The sequence below is a fragment of the Trichechus manatus genome, unplaced genomic scaffold (assembly GCF_000243295.1).
Source record: "Trichechus manatus latirostris isolate Lorelei unplaced genomic scaffold, TriManLat1.0 scaffold00015, whole genome shotgun sequence".
Classification (NCBI taxonomy): Eukaryota; Metazoa; Chordata; class Mammalia; order Sirenia; family Trichechidae; genus Trichechus; species Trichechus manatus.
The window spans coordinates 16,148,201-16,167,691 of NW_004443951.1; the positions used below are offsets into that span (position 1 = coordinate 16,148,201).

The 19,491-nt window shown below is 54.6% G+C and overlaps 1 protein-coding gene across 1 annotated transcript in view; it reads right to left on the reverse strand.

Moving 5' to 3' along the window:
- Window positions 1–255: 255 nt before the first annotated feature.
- KCNQ4 (potassium voltage-gated channel subfamily Q member 4) overlaps window positions 256–19,491 on the reverse strand; it is a 62,745-nt gene continuing 43,509 nt past the window's right edge. The window contains exons 9-14 of the mRNA XM_004371885.1: window positions 18,259–18,420; window positions 11,081–11,301; window positions 9,063–9,162; window positions 5,876–6,007; window positions 3,014–3,134; window positions 256–2,437 (exon numbers count right to left, since the gene is read on the reverse strand). Of these exons, the coding sequence (XP_004371942.1) occupies window positions 2,225–2,437; window positions 3,014–3,134; window positions 5,876–6,007; window positions 9,063–9,162; window positions 11,081–11,301; window positions 18,259–18,420 (949 nt within the window). The 3' untranslated portion in view covers window positions 256–2,224. The remainder of the gene's footprint in view (window positions 2,438–3,013; window positions 3,135–5,875; window positions 6,008–9,062; window positions 9,163–11,080; window positions 11,302–18,258; window positions 18,421–19,491) is intronic.

Consider the following 19,491-nt stretch of genomic DNA (forward strand, 5'->3'; position numbering starts at 1 on the left):
AAAGGCTGAGATAGGAGACAGGCTCCTGCACTGCTTAAAGAACAGATCTAGCTGGGCATGAAGCCAAATCTATCCCCTGGACTTTTTGGTTATCTGGGCCAATAAGCTTCAGTTTTTGCTTAAGCTGTACAGTATTGCATTGGGCTTTTGTTGCTTACAACCAAAAAAGTCCTGACTAATCCAAATTCCCTTGTCCTCGGCCCCAGACCAGGCACCCCACCCCACAGCCACTGAACAGAGCCAAGTCCAACCACCTCCTACTGAAAACTTTAATGAAACCAATAAGTTAATAAGTTAACAAAGTGAGGTACTTGCATATCCGAGAACCGCATTGGTGGGGGAACCTCGATTGCGGAAGGAGGGAGGGCTTCTTCCCAAGCTTCCTTTGGTCGTAGGGTATTCCCATTCTCCTGCCCCTCTCCACAGCTCTGTTTCTGAGGGAGCAGATGTGTGGCTCTCTGGGGACAGTGCAGTGCGAGTGAGGTGAGCCAGGACAGGCTCCATCCAGAGCATGATGGTCACATGCAGAGGGCATGTTGGGGCAGAGGCTGGGCACCATGAGGCTGAGCAAGATCTAACCCCAGCCCTGGTGCTGGTGCATGCAGGTCCCCAGTCATGAGATGCAGGCAGCTTGGCCTAAGCCCCTTGTTCCCTGGCACCCCACAAAGGGTTGCCGTCAGTCCACTACCCGTTACCCTCCTGCCACCTACATTGGCTTTGCAGAAGAGGGGCAAAGGGTAGGGATAACAGAGGTGCTAGGGGCCTGGAGTGGATGAGGGCTTATGCCAATATGGGGGCTGCCAACTGAAGTGAAGACGTGGGTTATGGAAGGAGGCGAGACAGTGCATGTGAGTGCCAAGTGCACAGTTGGTGCCTGACAAATAGTAGCTGCTATTTGCATTATTATTCTCTCTGGGAGTTACAGTGACTAGGAAGGGGTGGCACCTGGATCAAAGTGGGCCACCTTGGGGAAGGAAGGGCCTGGGGTCTCTCAGCAGATGCCTAGGCCTGAGTTGTGCTGTGGGAATGCCAAGGAGGACCCTTGGGGGCAGACAGAGGCAGCAGTTAGGGCTCCTGGACCTGTGAGGAGTAATCTTGGGGAAGAGGAGCTGGTTACACTCTGGGGTGAGGCCTGCAGAAACCTGGGGTCCCTTCAGATCTCCCTTCCTTCCCAGATGGAGTGGGGAGCTTCCCCTGCTGGCAGGGCCAGTCCCCTGGCATCATCTGCAGAGGGCCAGGAAAGGCTGTGTGGCTGTGTGCTCAGGTCTCCAAACGTGTGCGACTGTGTGTGTTACTGTGAGTTCGACAGACTTTCTGTGCATCTGGGAAAACTAACGCGACATGTTTGTGTGACAGTGGGAGCATCTTCTGTGAGAGGTTTGAAGAGAATACAGAAACTTGTGCTGACTGTCAAAAGTGTCTAGAGAGCCAAAGGGGACTGGACATTCAGCAGGAAGAGGGAGCCCCTGGGAGGTGACACCTGCAAAGGGCAAGAGAGACCCAGGCACTGCCTTTGGGTGAGGGCAGAGGAGAAACAGGCCCCATGCTGGGTAGGGATGGATGATAAGCCAAAGAATGGAGATGGGGGTCATGGCCAAGCAGCCTGAGACCAGCTACTGCTGGGGGCCCATCTCCCAACAAGGGAGGGGCAGAGGGACCCCACGGGGGCCCCTGAAGTTGCATATTTAACATAGTTTGCATATGTGGTGCCCACCTGCCATGTGGCAGGGTCCTGTGCTTTGTGGGTACCTGTGGGGGCACCTTGGGCCCACCCCCAAGTGGGGCGGGGCCTTGGCGGGAGGGCTTCCCTGCTCTGTCCGAAGGGCGGGTTAGAGACCCCACCTTGCATAGCTGGAAGCTGGGTCTGGGCCCAGGGCCCCAGCGCCCTGTTCCCACTCCTGGGGCACTGCCCCTGCCAGGCAGGCCAGATCATGCCTTGATGGAGCGGGCAGGGCACTGGGGGGCCCAGAGGCCGCGGGGCGGCCGCGGGGCAGCCGCTGCTGCTGCCCTCTGTGTGGCCTGGCATCTCGCGCTCCTGAGGTGGGGGCGGCTCGCTGGCACCCACTGAGGATATCTCGCCCACCCAGGCAGCTCAATACCGTGTGTGGCCTCTCTCCCCGCGACGGAGGCGAATCCACGTTAGAGGAGTCCTGAGGCCTCAGAAGGCGGTCCGAGCGCGAGGCCGAGGGGCTGGCCGTGTGCTGTCCCGCCCCTGAGAAGCCCCTCAGTCCATGTTGGTGCTGACCGAGCGGGAGATGCTGAGAGTCTGCGCAGAGACGGAGATGTCCTCATGGTCCACAGGGCTGTGGTAGTCGGAGGTGATATCGGGGTCGAAGAGCGGCACTTGCACTGTGCCCAGGCTGGTGGAGGTGCCAGAGCGCAGGCAGCGCGAATAAAAGCCCAACAGCAGGTCCAGCTTGTGCTCGATGGACTCCACCTGGGGGCGGGGCGGGGCCGAGAGGCGGGATTGGGTGGGGCCTAACTGGGGCGGGGCTTGGATGGAGGCGGGGCTTGGGCGAGGCGGGGCGACGCGGCACAGCCAGGTGAGGGGCGTGACAGGAAAGCGGAGCTTGCCGGAGGACAAGGCGAAGCTAGGAAGCAGGGGTTTATTCCGGGGGCGATTTTTAGTTGTGGTAGGTTGGGATAGTCCGGGAGACAACTAAGAGGCGGGGTTAAATGGAGTAGGCGGGACTTGGCTGATTCAAGAGTCGTTTGGTAGCGAGTTTACCTGCGAATGGAGCAACCTAGGGGCGGGGCTTAGCAGGAGCGAGCTGGCTAATCCGGGCCGTTTAGCGGTAATGAGTGGGCTTTCCGGGAGCGAGGCTTATCTTTGGGCGGGTTCACAGGGCTGGAGAGCGTGGGCCCTGCTCTGGCCTCGCCGGCGGGCGGGTAGTCTGGGCTGCAGCTCTGATAAGCGCCACCTCCCACCCTTGTTCTTGTCCCCGCGGCCCTCCAGAGCTTCTCGGTCAACGACCAGCTCCACCACCCCAGCGAAACTCCATCCCACACTCGCCTGCTTCTCCACCTTGACCACGCGTCCCATCATGCTGATTTCATCCACTGCCTCTGTGTCGGAGGGCCCCTTGTCGCCCTTCTTCCGGTCCCCGGACCCCCGACCCACAATCTGGTCCACCCTGTCAGGAAAGGGAGCCGTCAGAGGAAAGAGTGAAGACACAGGCCACCTCTCCCCTCCTAGAAGAACTCTAGGTTGTCTGCTGAAGGGAGAGACACAGCCTGCACCAGGAGTGGGAGGAGGCAGTCAGGGAGGGGGCCATCGTCCTGCCCTCTGAAGGCCGAGGGGCGGGGGGCGGGGGAGGGGAGGGAGGTCCAGAGGTTCCTCCGCGTTGGAGTCGGGGGAGGGGAGGGCGGTGACCCGGCCCCTGCTTAGGGGATTCTGCCAACTGGCCAAACAAAGGCGCCACACACAAGCATGAAAAGTAAAACAATTGCAGGTTCTAGCCTGATGGGAAGAGAGGTGAGAAATGGTGTACTAGAGAAGAGGGGAGGGGCAGAAACAAGTGGAAATGTGAGTTCTACGGTGGACAAGGCCAGAGCTGGTCCCACCTTCTTTTTCTGCTCTCCTTTACAGCAAAATTCTTGAAAGAGCTCTCTCTCCTCTACCACCAATTCGTCTCCTCCCTTTCTCTATTAAACGTACTCCATTCAGGCTTTGGCCCCCACCATTTCACTAAAACTGCTGTTGTCAAGGTCCCAAATGACCTCCATGTTGCTAAATCCAACGATCAATTCTCAATCCTCGTTTTACTTGACCTATTAGCAGGGCTTCCTCCTGCAAACACTTTCTTCATTTGGATTCCAAAACAGCACCCTCTCCTAGTTCTCCTTCTACCTCACTGCTGTCTCCTTCTCAGGCTCCTTTGCTGATTCCTCTTTTATCTCCACAACCTCTAAGCATTGCAGGACCCAAGGCTCACTCCTAGGACCTCTTTTCTCTATTTACTCTCCCTTGATAGATGATGTCTTCAGTTCCATGAGTTTTAATACCTCTACACAGGGGTGACCCCACAGCTCTATCTCCAGCCTGGACCTCTACCCTGAACTCCACACTCCTATACATATCTAACTGCCAGGTCAACACTCCACTTGGCTGTCTAATAGGTGTCACAAACCCAGTGCATCCCAACTCTCCTGATCCAAAGCCTGCTCCGCTCATTGCCGTCCCATGCTAATAAACAGAAACTCCATTCTTCCTCTTGCTCAAGCCAAAAACGTTGGTGTCATCTCTCATACCCCATCAGAAAACCTCGTCAGTTCTACCTTCAAAATATATCCAGAATCTGACCACTTCTCCCCACCTCCTGCTACCACCCTGGTCCAAGCCCCCATCATCTCTTGCCTGGATGCCTGAAGTAGCCTCCTCACTGGTCTCCCTGCTTTCACCCTAGATCCACTGTAGTTCACTCTCAACAAAGCACCACAGCACCTAGTGATCCTTTTTTTAAAAAAATTGTAGAGAAAATATACATAACAAAATATACACCATCTCAACAATTCCTACATGTACGATTTAGTAACACTGATTACATTCAAGTTGTACAACTATTCTTGCTATCCTTTTCCTAATCATTCCATAACCATTAACATACACTCAGTGGCCTCAATACAAAAACTCCCCCTCCAGAGTGATCCTTTTAAAATATAACTCAGATCTTATCAGTCCTTTGTTGAATGCCCTCCAGTGATTGCATCTGACCCCAGATGAACACCAGAGGCATTGCAGTGGCCACAGTCTAAGTGCAGTTAGCCCTCTGACCTCATCTCCTACCTCTCACTCCAGTCCACACCCAATGAACTCCATGCTTTTCCTAAAACAGCCCAGTCACTCACCCATCTCAAAGCCTTTGCACTTGCTGTTCCTTCTATCTGGAAACGCTTTATCTAAACAGCTGCAGGGCTTGTTACCTCACTTCCTTCCATTTTCTCTTCAAATGTCACCTTCTCACCTATTTAAATCTCAACCCCCAACTCCCTGACTCTTATTTTCCTACTTAGCATTTATCATCATCTGACATATTCTAGGTGTACTTATTTATTATCTGTTTTTCCACTAGAATGAAAGTTGCATGAGGGCAGGGACTCTGTGTTGCCTTCTACCATATCTCCACTGCTGGACACATAGTTAATGTGCAATGACTATTTCTTAAGTGAGTAAACGAATGAATGGGCAGCGAGAAGGCAGACCAGGAGAAGAGGGGTAAGTTGCAGGTGAATTGGGTCTTGGTGTGAGGATTCTTCCTTAATGCAGCAGCTGAGAGAAAAGGTGGGCAACAGTGAGGACAATCTGCCTATCCCCTAGGGAAATGGGAGGTCAGTGATTATTTTAGGCCTATTATGTTAGGACCAAAAGGAGCCCTGGTGGCGCAGTGGTTAAGCACTCAGCTGCTAACCTAAAGGTCTGCGGTTGGAACCCACCAGCCGTTCCACAGGAGAAAGATGTGGCCCTCTGCTCCATAAAGATTACAGCCTTGGAAACCCTATGGGGCAGTTCTATTCTGTACTGTAGAGTCTCTATGAGTCGTAATCGACGACGGCAAGGGGTTTGGTGGTTTTGGTTTATGTTAGGACCAGGAAAGAGTCATTCTAAAGATGTCTCTGGAGGCATGCAGGTCAATAGGGTTCCCACAGAGGACCTGCTATTGGGTGGTTCTTCAGACTCCAGAAAAGATGAGGAATCTGGCTGCCTAAACCACCAGCTGCAAGTCAGAGGCCGTGCTCAGGCCGGAACCCCAGCTCCCGCAGCGGCCCCTAGGGGGCGCTCGGGGCTCCGTTTGGGTGCCGGCGGAGGAACTCCCTAGAGCTCAGGCTAGAGCCACGGCCTCCCTGCCCCCTCTCCCGCCGGGGACGGTGCACTAACCGAGCCTGCAGGCTCTTGATCCGGCCCAGCATGTCCAGGTGCCCTGCCGAGTACTGCTCGATGACGTCCTTCACGTCGTACGGCCGCAGCGTCTCCTTGAATTTCCTTTTGGCTACCAGGAACTTCAGGATCCTGTTGGGGGAGGGGATCTCAGAGGAAGGGGATCTCTTGGAAGCTGAGCAGCGGATTCTTTCCCAGCCTCCTCTCCGTCTCTTTGCTACCCTTTTGTCCAGCACCAGGGCACCTCATGCTGGGACTACCGCAAACAGCCTTCTTCTGGGTCGGCCAGGCTTCCTCCTCTACCCACCCTGTCCCCAGGCCTCCACTGGTATTTTTTAACGTGCCTGTATATCCGTGGAGCCCTGGTGGCCTAGTGGTTAAGAGCTAAGGCTGCTAACCAAAAGTTCGAATCTACCAGGCGTTCCTTGGAAACCCTATGGGCCAGTTCTACTCTGTCCTACAGGGTCGCTATGTAGACAGCAACGGGTTGTTTACATATATATATATATATATATATATATATATATATATACACATATCCGTGCAGCCCTGGTGGCATAGTGGTTAAGCATTCGGCTGCTAACCGGCAGTTCTAATCCACCAGCCGCACTGGAAACCCTATGGGGCAGTTCTACTCTTGTCCTATAGGGTCACTATAAGTTGGAATGACTTGATGGCAGTGGGGTTGGTTTACATATCATAGTCCCATTAGCTTGGGAGAGTAGTGACTAGGTCTGGTTTCTCTCTGCAGGGTGGGACACAGGGCTGGCATCTGAAAATGATGGTGATTGCTTGGGCGGGGTGGGGGATGATATTTGCTTTCCGTCCACAAATACTTGTTATCAAAGTTCTCTGCTGGACCCTGGGCACCTTAGTAAAGTCAGATCTAATCCTGGGCCTCAGGGAGCTCCGGTCTGGGTCGGGAGACACACACACACACACACACACCAACCAGTTGCCCTACAGTCAAATCCAACTCATGGGGACCCCATGTGTGTCACAGTAGAACTGTGCTCCATAGGGTTTCAATGGCTGATTTTTTGGAAGTAGATCACCAGGCCTTTCTTCCAACATGCCTCTGGGGAGATTCAAACCTCCAGCCTTTCGGTTAAGAATCATATGTGTTAACCATTTGCACCATTCACAGACGGGAGACAGACAGAACACACACAAAAGGGGTAACAAGGGCCTTGCCAAGGAATGGAGAAAGAGGGCTGGGGACCTAGTGAAGGGAGAGTCTCAGCTGGAGAAGTCAGAGGACAAGCCTTGAGAGTGGTATTTTCCAGTCCCAGAGCAAGAGGAGGGGGATGAAAGGAAGCTTTCTGGACACAAGCTGGCCTGAAGGTGTGTGAGTGAGGTTTGGTTCAGAGTATTTGGAACAGGGATGTGATGGAAGACGGTTAATGTACTTGGCAGTATAAGAAGAATGGGCAGGAGGTTAGCCTTGAGGAGGCTGGAGGAGTACTCTGAAGAGCTCTGGCAGAGACTGGGCAATGGGAAGTAAGTTGGGGGTGGCAGGGAGGGTGGGCATGTGGTGTACGCTGTACTTTACCTTGGCCAGCCTGTGTGGAGAATGCCCTGGAGGGGCAGAGGTAGAAGCAGGGATGAGGGCAGTGGGGGTAGAGATACAGGATAGCAATACAGGAGATGGGACTGACAGGCTCCCGAGCCTAGGATGACTCCCAGGAATCTGGCTTGGGTGACAGGGTGGGTGGTGGTGCCACTGCCTGAGATGGGGACATGGGAGGAGAAGCAAGTTTGGGGCATACTGGGTTTGAGGGGGCTGTGGGATGGCCAAGGAGAGCTGACCTGGGTCAGATGGCAGCTCAGGCACTATGTTCCAGATGCTGGTCACTCAGTGGAGGATGGCCTTTGGAGGGTGGGGGGACGGTCCTGCTGACTCCGGTTTTAAAAGGAACACAAAGGGAAGAAGCTTGTGGGCAGGAGGTTTGGCCAGGAAAGAGATGAATTGAGTCTGGAAGGCCTTGGGGTTAAGAGGGTCTCTGATGCTAGAGCTGCAGGCTGGAGACAACTCCACGCCAAGGAGCCTGGGGGCTGGACCCACGACTGGGCCGTGGCTGAAGGACTCAGCAGACTCTGGTCCGCCCCCTTAATTGTTGATGTGAGGAGAACCAGCAGAGCAGAGGCTTTCAAACGTTTTTGTCCAAGACCCAGTATAAGAAATACATTTTACATGACAAACCAGTACACACACACACACACACACACACACATTGTTGTTGGGTGCTGTCAAGTTGATTTTCAACTCATAGTGACCCCATGTGACAGAGTAGAACTACTCCCATAGAGTTTCCTAGATTGTAACCTTTATGGGAGCAGATCACCAGGTCTTTGTCCTGCAGAGCTTCTGGGTGGGTTTGAACTGCTAACCTTTTGATTAGCAGCCGAGTGCTTAACCGTTGCGCCACCAAATCGCCTTCATACACACATACACAACTGAAATATAAGGTTCATAAATGTTATTTCTCCTCACAATGAGAGATACACTCCGATATTTTCTATTCTATCCTATTTCTTTATTATTTTTTTAATGCTGACCATGGCCCACTAAATTGATTTCACTAAGTTGAGTTCAAACTGTTGTGACCTGTGGTTTGAAAAGCACTGCTCTAGAAGAAGTCCTGGGGGAAACAGACAGTCTGAGACCAAGACATCCAAGGAGAGAGAGAAAAAGTTTGAGACCCAGAGACAAAGGGAGAAGGAGACTGAGGCACAGAGGTGCAGGGAAAGAGAGCGTAAGGCGAAGACATGGGAAAGACAGGTGGCCGCTGATACACAGCTAGGGAGGGAGAGAAATGGAGAAGACAGGCTGACATAGAATGAGAGACAGAGGAAGGGGAGAGAAGCAGAGAGGGCAGTGACCAGGGACACTGCGAGCCTGAGGAGAGGGAGCAGTGACGGGCAGCTGTGCCCACTGCCCCACCCGGGCCTGCCGCCTCCAGCCACCATGAGTACAAGCAAACCCTGCTGGGAGCCATATGCCACCTCCCCACCCTCCCACACTCCAGGGTCTCCGCCAGCCCAGCACCGCCAAGGATGCCAGGCGGGCAGCAGCTGGCATGCCCAGGAGCTAGGCCAGGCCTGGCCATGAGGGCAGGCCCCAAATGGGGAGCAGCAGTGGTGGCAGACAGGTGGGGAGGGGGCTTACCTCAGGTCTCAGTCTCACCTGACAGAGCGGATGACCGTCTTCACGGCAGGCATGATGTCGTCCACTGTGAGCTCACACGGGTAGCTCTTCTCCTCTGCCACATCCTCTGAGGGGCCCTCTGGGAAGACAGCGGGGCCCAAGCAGTGGCAGCAGAAGGGGACACTCCCAACCCCCACCACCACATACTGACCCACTGTTAGGGAGTGCCGATAGGGAGACCGAAGTCCAGAAAGGGCCCAAGAACTTCTTGGGGCCACACAGCAAGGCAGACCCAGGCTCCTGCCTCGCTGGCTGCTGCTCCCCACTACCCCACCCCGGGCTGAAAACCCCAGTGCACTGCATGCCCATCCACCCCTGTGGCCAGTCAGAGTAAACATCTGCCTAGAGGCCCGTGAGAGGGTGCCGCTTTAGGGCACCCCTGGCCTGGGGCAAATCCACAGGCCTGGAGGAAGCCCCACGGGTCCCACCATACAGGACAATGAGCCCAGAGAAAAGAGGCGTGAGGCCTCTGCACGCATTCCTGCGTACAGTCTCATCCTGCAGCCGAGGGGAGGGAAGCCCCAGAGCTCCCATGCCCAGCTCCACCACTGGGGAAGGCCCTTAAAGCAAGTCACTCCCCCGCTCCTTCCTCTCCACCATCTCCCCAGAGAAGCAGTGTCTCTGAGGCTAGTGCCTTGCCCTGCACAGAGGGGTGACGCTATTCTCACCCCGCAGGGACAGGGGCAGGGGCAGGAGTGACAGGTGGCCAGCAGCTTCCTGGGCTGGGCTGTGTGCAGGCTCCCATGGGTCAGCACCTCCCAAAGACTGGTTTGTAGGGTTCTGTAACTTTCCAGCAAAGGGCTCTCTGAGCCAGTGAATGGCATCTTGGGAGCTGACACAGCACAGGCAGAGGCAATGTGGCTGGGCACCCTCCCTCCAAGACCCATCTCCATCCTGGTCCACCCACGCCCACCTTTCCCCACCTATGGGCCTGAAGCTTGGCAAAGCTGATGGAGGAGTCTTTTTTGTAGAGGAGGACCCTGAGGCACAGAAAAGGGCAGTATTTTGCCTGAATCACAGTACAAGTCAGGGGCAAAGCTAGAACTCTCTGTTGTTAGTTGCCATGGAGTCGATTCCAACCCATGGCAATCCCATGCGTGCAGAGTCGAATTGCTCTATAAGGTTTTCAAGACTGTGGCCTTTCAGAAGCAGATCACCAGGCCTGTCTTCTGAGGCATCTCTGGGTGGTTTGAACTGCCAACCTTTCAGCTAGTAGCCGAGCACTGAACCATTTGTGCCACCCAGGAACTCCTAGCTGGCTGAAAAGCAGCCCCACCGGGTTCACAGACTCCTGTCTGCAGGCTGGTCTGGTGAAGAGGTAGCAATGGGCATAGCAGAGAGCATAGGCTTTGGAGTTGGACAGACCTGGTTGAGGATCCCAGCTTGGCCATTTACTAGCTGAAGATCTCAGCTTCCACATGTAAAATGGGGGTTAAAAACAGAAACTACTTCCCAGGGTTGTTTGGAGAAGTAAATGAGATAATCCAGTGTGAGGCTGTACAGTTAGGACACAAGAAGTATCAACTCTCACTCCTTCCAAAGCACATTTTTAATACAGCTAGCTTTTGTTGAGCACTTACTATATCCCCAAAACTTCTGTCCACCTTCCATGGGCTACCTCATTCAATCCTCACAACAATTCCATGAAATAGATACTATTATTGCCCCATTTTACAGACGAGGAAAATGAGGCCCAGAGAGATTAAGTTACTTGCCCAAGATAAGTGGCAGAGCCAGGATTCAAACCCAGGCAGCCTGGCTGCATACCTGTGCTCTTATACCACCTCCACATTTTCATTTGATTCTCTTAATAGTCTGGAGCCCAGATAAGCAGGTATTATGATGTCCATTTTACAGACCAGAAGACTGAGGATCATAAATGGCCAGTCAGTTGCAGAGCTGGTACTAGAACCAAGTATTTCCACCCCTAGCATAGACTCTGTCCCTGTCCCTGCTCCGCTCAGCAAGTTCTAGACCCCAGGCCCCCAGGGGCTCACCCTCAGCAGAGGCACGGGGTTTGAGTCTCAGTGAGGCCCGGAAGCGGGTGCGGTCATTGAAGCTCCAGCTCTTCTGCACCTTGGTAGGGCTGGTGGCCTCGCCCACCTGCTCATTGCTCGGGGAGGTGGGCATTGGTGGAGGTGCCAGGTGCTGCTTGGAGGGGCCCGTCCGCCGCTGGGAGCTGCTCATGCGGATGCGGTCTTTGATGCCCATCCGGCTGCTGGCAGGGTAGGTCAGGTGAGGGAGAGAGTCAAGTCAGCTGGAGCTGGGGGTAAGGGGTAAGTGGGGACAAAGATCCAACTTAGGGCTTGGGGGTAGCTATTGGGCTCTGATTCCCCACCAAGTGGAAACATCCTGGGATGGGACAAGGGTGTGGTGAGGGGGGCCTTGACTCCTACAAGTGGCTGATTCAGGGTCAGTCTGAGCAGATCCCCTCCCCATCCCCACGTCCCACCCCTCATTGCCCAGACAGATAAGGGGTGCACAGGACAGATGTCAGAGTGGAAAGAGTGAGAGAAACCCAAGAAGGGAGCCAGAGAGACAGACAGGAGGGCGGGGAGCTGGGCCTGGCCCAGGTGGGTGAGTGGAGGGTGGAGGTGGCAACCTTTCGGGCACAGACAGGCTGCTGAGGAATGGAGAAGCTGGACTGGCCATGCACACTGGGGCAGCCTCCCAACCACTCAGTATACAAGGACGGGATGTATGGAGTTGAGGGTGTGAGTGTGTGCGCATGTGTAAACATGTAACAGTGTGGGTGTACAGGCCCCAGTGTGTGCACATATGTTGTCATGTATGAACGTGTCAATTTATATTTCCCTCCTCTCTCCACAGCCGGAGCTCTCTGATCCCACGCTGGTCAGGTCAGGGCTTACAACCTGGTATAACTGAGTAGGCAGAGCACTGCAAAATTCCTGAGGTCACCATTACACAGACTTCAGTGCAAATGGTGCCCCTGGGGCTGTGTAGTGTGATGGCCCTGTGGAGGGGCCTCAGCCCCAGTGGATCTAGCTTCTGGGCCTGCAGGGATGCCCAGGACATGCCTGGTGCCCGCCCTCCTAGAGAAGCCTTCTGTTTGATAACCTGTTCCTCTGAGGTCTCCCTGCCTGAGCTCTGCCCCATCCCAAGTCTGCTCACCTACACTGCCTACTGAGGTCCCAGCTCAACAGCATGTAGCAAGGCTGTGTGCATGTTTGTGTTCTCCGACTTCCCCTCCCGCACCCCAGCTCTCCAACACATCCCCAAAACTTGGAGGAAGACAGGTGAGGGGAGGCCTCAGGCTCCCCAGGACAGGCCCTGGTTAACCAATACCTGGTGGAGTAACTCTGTGTCCAAGATGTTCAAGTATCACTGTTGGAGAAGGACCCATGAAAACACCCCCATCCCATGCCCTGTGGCTACCCCAATGCCTCACCTGCTGTGGCTTGCCACTGGAAGGCCCCATTAAGACAGGTTCAGGGCACTCCACCCCAAAAGTCTGGGGCCCTGGCTCAAGATAGAACCAGACGGACTCGGAGGAGGCCTGAAGTAGGCCAGGGGTTGGAGGAGACTGTATCACCTATTCTTAGGGACTTTCAGATCAAAGTTGAGCAGGGGACAGACTCTGGTTTCAGAGCTGGGTGGGGGCTAGGGTCCCCCATGCCCAGGGCATGGGGTAGAGGGTATAGAGCCAAGGTGCCAAGGTGAGGAAGATCTCGAAACCAGGGGCACCTTCGGGAAGGCAGCCCGGATGTAGGGCCATCCTTAGGATTGGGGGCCTCCACCCAGAGGGGAGAGGTTATAGGTTAAGGGTTGGGGGCCTGAGGGTATCAGAAGGGAAGAACAGGGACCGCTCCCACAATCCAGCATGCTCCTCGCTGGCCCAGGATCCCCTTGATACATCCCCAAAATTCCAAAGTTTGAGGTTGGCTCTCCCAAACTTCCCTCTGCAGAGCCATTCCTGTGGGCTCTCCTCATGCTGGCAAGCACCCCAACCCCTCCCGGTCCATGCACCCCCTCCCCTAGTCCTCCACTCCTCTAAGGGGGAGAGGAAGGAAGGGGACTGGAGCCTGGAACTCCCATCTCCACACCCAGCACATCAAGCACCAAAGGTATTCCGGGGGAAGGGCGACCTCCCTGTGAAGAGAAGAGAGCGAAAGCAAGGCTGAGCTTGCTCTCAGCAGGACTTGTGGGGAAGGGGTCTGGAGTTTGCACTAGAGGCCTTAAAAGGTCCCTTTCCAGCTCTGATTCCGTGACGGTTGAGGGGAACTTCTGGCCTAGTTTGTGGGGTTCTGTAACTTTCCAGCCAGCAAGAAACCCTGGGTTCCTCTTTAATGCAAGAAGGCACTGTTTTCCCAGGAGGGTCCCTAGATTCCAGCTCCTTGAGCAGAGCCCAGAAAATGGCTCACAGCAGCCTCTCTGGAGCCTAGAAGCCCAAAGAAAATGGAAAGAAACCTGGCACTCGGTGGGCACCGAAAGAGCTCCTTCCTGTCCCAGGCTCCTCAGAACGTGCAAGGTCCTGTGCTGACTACCCTAGCACTTTCAATCCTCCCCGCAACTTCATGATAAACTTCATTTATCACCCCTAGTTTACAGATGTGGAAAGTGGGGCTCAGGGGTGAAATAACTTGTCCAAGGTCACAGAGATACTGTGGTGTGGAGCAAGGACTGGAACCCAGGTCCTCTAATTTATAGACACTACTTTCTCAGAGACAAATGACCAGGATAGGGTCTAGGGCAATGTATCACAATTGGGGACAATTTGACCCCAGGAGACATTTGGTAATATCTGGAGACATTTTTGGTTTTCATAGCTGGGGAAAGGAGCCCTGATGTCACAATGGTTAAAACGCTCAGCTGCTAACCGAAAGGTCAGAGGTTCGAACCCACCAGCCACTCTACGGGAGAAAGATGTGGCAGTCTGCTTCCATAAAGATTACAGCCTTGGAAACCCTATGGGGCAGTTCTACTCTGTCGTATAGGGTCACTATGAGTTGGAATCGACTAGATGGCAATGGGTATAGCTGGGGGCACTCCTGGCATCTACTGGGTAGAGGCCAGGGATACTGCTAAACATCCTATAATACACAGGACAGCCCCCCACAACAAAGAATTATCCTGGCCAAAATGTCAATGGTACTGAAGCTGAGAAACCCTGGGCTATCTGTTAGTGCCTGAGAGTAGGGATGGGGTGGCCTGACTGGGGCTGTCCTGTGGGGAGGGCAAGTCTTGGGCACAGGCTGCCCTCTGACTTCTCTGCTGGACTCAACCCCTGGTACTCACTTCCACAGGGAATTTCCTTAAGGACTCATCATTCGCCTGCTTAAGGCCACTCTCATGGGGGAAACCAAGGCAGCCCACTTTTCTGGTGCTATACACAATCCCCCTCTTCAGGACTACAAAACAGCCTCAACATTGGTCTCTCTGCCCTGGCCTTGCCCTTCCTGTCCACCATGCCCACCACAGGCAAAGTAACATCCAAAGGAGCAAATCTTCTTAACCTCAGCTTGACCCTTCAGTATGTTCCCATTTCCTACAACCATAGTTTTCAAACTTTTTTTTTAAAATAAGTAAGATCTTAACTGCCCAACATACCAAACTGAATAAAGCTAACATTTATATAGCACTTCCTATGAGCTCCGTTTTAGCAGAAGCAGATCCTATGATTACCTGCATTCTACAGCTGAGGAGACTGAGGCACAGAGGGATTATGTGACTTGCCCAAGATCACACGGCTAGTAAGTGGTGCAGCCTAAATTTGAATCCAGGTTCTGACCCAGAACCCACGTTTCTAAGACACACTGCCTCTCGGTTGAAGCAAGGATGAGCTCATCTCTTGCTCACTAGCCTCCCAACCCACAAGTCTCCAGAGGCACCTTTGGGAAACCCAGGACTCCATGAGTCCAGGCTTCCAGGCAGCGCCACCAGGGTGAAGCTCACAGTAACTGGTTGGGCTTTTGGGTTCTTCATGACCCAGCTCTGCCAACACCCCCATCCTCGCCTCCTAACCCCCCTCTCAGATCTGACCAAACTGGGCTGCCTGCTTTCTCCCCTAGCCGTGCTCTCTCATCTCCTAGCTATGTGCTGCTTCCTCAGCCTGGAACACCCTCGCGAATGCCCACTCCTGTTAGGGTCTCCTCTGGGTGAAGTGCCTGCCCGGGGCTCCATAGCCCCCTCTGCTTCCTCTTTTTGTTGCACTTATCACATTGAATTGCAATTACTCTTTGCAGTTCTCCAGGGGCCATGTTTTATTCATCACTGTGTCCCTAGCGCACAGAGCAGAGCCTGGCACAGGGCAGGTACCAAGGAATGGAGTGGTGATGCAGCTAAGAGCTGGGGCTTGGGAGGTAGCGAAAGAGATGCCAATCCCAGTTCCTTCACTCATCCACTGGGTTCCTGGAAGGTGGGCACTGGGGAGACAGGAGGCTAAATCCAAGGCCTGGCAAAAGTCAGAGTGGGAAGGACCCTCAGAGTGCCTCTAGTTCAATCTGCCCATTCCACAGAGGGGAAACTGAGGTCCAGAGAACAAAAGCAGTTTAGCCAAGATCATACAGGGTGTCAGCGGCAGAGCCAGGACTCTTCCCCAAGTCTCCTGCACACGTCTCTCCTGGCAGACTGGGTGCCAGGGCCATGCCCCCAGGCTTGGCAGAGGCATCCCCCAGGAAAGTGGAGGGCTCGTCAGGGCCCCAAGGCAGACGGCAGGCGGCAGGCACATGCACCTTGTCCTTGGCCCCTTCTGTCCCCCTCTCCAGCCCCTGAATTGGGCGGGGCAAGGAGGAGTGGGGACAGGAGGAGCAGGCGAGGGGGTACCTCGGTCTCCAGCTGGCGTGGATCCGAAAGAAACTCCGTTTATTACTAAACATCTGGCTGGAAAGTTGAGAACAAGACACGAACAGAGGTTAGTGGGAAGGGAGCAGGTGGGCAGAGCATGGGGAGCTGCCGGGATGGGGCCGGCCTCCTGTGGCTGGTAGGAGAGAAGGACCCCCACCCAACTCATCCTCCAGCTCCCATCCCCAGGATGCAGAGGTTCTTGACTTTGCATAAGGATCTCCTGGGAAGCATGTTAAATCTGCAGAATTCTGTGCCTCTTCTCCAGGGATGCTGATGCTGTGACTTGGGGAGAGGTCCAAGTATCTGCATTTGGAACAAATGCCCCACGTGATACTGATGCAGGAGATCAGTGGACCATGCTTTGAGAAACAATGCCCTTAGTGCCTCATCTCAAAACCCCAAAATACCGTCCCCCAGAAAGTCCTGCCCTGTGTAGCTCTACTTCCTGGGATCGTGCTCAGCTGGGATCCATCCCCAAGCACCACCAGGGGTATGGCCAACCAGGCATGTGTAAGTGTGAAGGAGGGTCTTGGCTGCGGCACAGACAGCCAAAATCAAGGATATTGCCATTTGGCCTGAACCTGATGGTTACTGGTCTCCTAGAAGTCACAGCGCAGTCCCCTGGAGGCGCTGGGAAAAAGGGATGCCTTCATCACCATGTCCATGAGCCCTGGACACGCAGATACTGCAGGGCAGACGGACACAAGGCTGGGAGGTAGTAACAGCCAAACCCTCAGCACTAATCTATTCCTGGTCCTTAGAGGGCTCAGGGGACCCAGAGCAGCTTTGGATGGTGGTACAGGTGCCTTCCTATTGAGGCAAGGTGAGACCAGAGCAAACTGGAGGCTGCAGAGGGCCCTCCTGGCTCTGGCCCTGGGCAATGTGGCTGGAATGCCTTTTGAGTCTCTGCTTATAAACCTTGGTGTGACAGGGATGGCAACAACAGTGAAGGGACTTCAGGTAGTGACAGAGATCAGAATATGGACACACCAGGGTCCAGGGAGCTCCCAGCCTGACCTAGCCAGTGATGCTTCCCTGCTTCCAGCCCCAGACTTGGAGGGGCTCTCCTTCTCCATCTCCCTCCTGTTCAGCCCCTGGCCCAGGAGTACCAAAACTCCCTCTTCCCAATCCTCCAGATCTTCTCAACCTAGAAGTTTAGAGAACCCAGAGACCCTGCTCAGCCCAAACATCAATGATTGTCTGTCCAGAACAGAAGTTAAGAGTGGCTTGATGACTTTCTCAAGGACACACAGCTTCAAGTGGCAGAGGCAAGCTTTTACCGCACCTCCTCCTTCTGATCAATGAGTGGCTCAACTGTTCTCTCATCCCTTGCTCTGGGCCTGGGACTCAGAGTAACACCTGAGGCTCGAGGCCCAGGTGCTTACCTGGCTGGTTCGGGGAAGATATGTGAAGATGAGACAAAACAAAGAGATGGGTAAGGGAGAGGGGAGGGATGGTGGGAGGATTGAACCCTTGACCTCAAAGCTAAATCTCTACAAGAGCAGCCACTTTCCCACACTGTGAGTTAACAGGCGTCCCTTGTCCAAATATGCCTGGAATTCCACTGTTTATGAACGTTTGTGTGGAGTAAGTATTGTTCTTTCTTTGCTCTTCTTTCAAGATGCAAAAGCTCCAGGAGAGACAGGTCAAGAGGAAAGAGACTGTTGGGAGGGGCAAAGTGTAGCTCAGTGAGGGAGAAAGGCATTATGGGAGAATCCCAGGAGGGCCCTCTGGAATGAGCAAAGCTGTGGACAAGGGTTGCACAAGACAAGAGCATTAGTCATTGGTTGAGTTTACATAGGTCCTACAGCGCTTCTTAGTCACAGAGCTCTCTTTCCAGCTGGCGTCTCATTCCCGAGAGGCAAGTTCAGGATGTTCAAACCCCTTCTAGAGAAACATGCTGGGGGAGGGGGTTCCCTGCCCTCATACCCCAGGATGGTGCCCACGATTACCTGAGCCGTAAGCACCTGTGGCCAGCGGCCTCCTCCTCTCTCCAGCTTCCCGGGAGGGATGGGGGTGCAGGGATGGAAGAATGAGGGGGACGTGGAAATAGAGAAAGAAAGAGGACAATGGCGTGAATGGAGGGGGTGATGGGCAAGGATGGTGCGGACATCTCTCCCACTCAGACCCTTAAGCCCACATGACAAAAAAAGGTGAGGACAGCCTGGTCCCTCCAGAGAGGCCCTCAGTCTGTTCCTGTCTGGCCATCTGATGCCAACCACCCAGGCCTCCTGACGAGGCCTGGCACTCCCCAGAACAGGCCCAGATACCCCCGTAGTGGCTGGAAACAGGTCTGAGAGAGGATGAGAAATAGAGAATGGAAGAGGAAGAGGAGAAGCAAGAGGAGGTGGCGGCCCCAGAGGGCCCCTACCTTTCCCCAGGGCAGAAGGAGGCGCTGCCCGGCCGGTGGCAGGTGGCAACGGGCGGGTAGCGGGAGGGTGCTCCATCGGGTACCGGCGCCCGCCGCACCTCTAGGGGCCGTAGGCCCCCATTGCGGGCCCGTTGCATGTGCTCAAACAAGAGGGCCAGCTCTCTGCAGGAGAGGGCGCCATCAGCGGCAGGCAGGGCCCTGGCACTACCCACCTCCCCCAGTGGGCATGGAGCTCCTGGCCTCAGGTTCTGCCAGGCCCTGCCTCTCTAGGAGTGTTCAGAAAACACCCAGGCCAGAGCAGATCGGGGTGGGGGGTTGGGAAGACTTGTCTTCCTCCTCCTTTTGTACCCTCAGTTCCTGGGAAATCCTCAGGGCTGCCAGGTATAGTTGTGCAGGTTGGGCACAACTCAAAGGCACCCACGCACACAAGGCAGCAAGTGGGGTCCTAAATGCAGCTTTACTCTCCGCTCATCAGGCCAAGTGAGTGCCTCGGTGTGGACTGTGCTTGCCCAGAGGCTAGTGGCAGCCCTGAAATCCTTAACCTCTGACTGGATTTTAGGGGGAAACTGAGGCTAAGGAGGGAAGCTTGAGGGGTCAGCCAGCCCAGCTTCCTTTCTCTGCAGCATTCAACCCTGCCTGAGTTCTTGGAGAGTAGATTTGGGACTGTAGCTCCTTCCTAACTCTCCAGGCCAATTCCCATTCCCACAATCTCCTCTCTAGAGCCCCTGCCTACCTTCCCATTACATGGATGAAGAAACCAAGGTCCAGGAGCAGGGGGTCCAATGGACACAGAATCTCCAGACCAGGCTCTGTCCTCCTACCAGAGGACCTAGTCCACCTCCATTCCTAAACCTTCCTTCTCCCTCACACACATCATATTCTAAAGAACCAGCCCCTGCTTGCCCTACTCCCCAAGGCCTGGCCTTGTATCCTTAGGGCTACTCCTGGAACAGGAGGCTTCTCCTAGTCTAACCACCATCGTGGTCTTGAGGTGGGAACTTGCCTCTGCCAAGTACAGAGACTGGGGCAGGGGAAACCAATGCGATGCTGGGAGCCCCCCTTCCCAGCCCCTTCTCTCCTGCTCCTCCCCTGGGCAGCCCCTGAGGCCGGGAGGCAAAGGAGAGCAGGTGTAGGGGCAAGTGGGATCACGCAACAGCTGCTCCTGGAGAACTAATGAGGCAAAAAAGGCGCCCACAGAAGCGCTGAGCACAGCAACCTGGTCCAGCCAGGTAC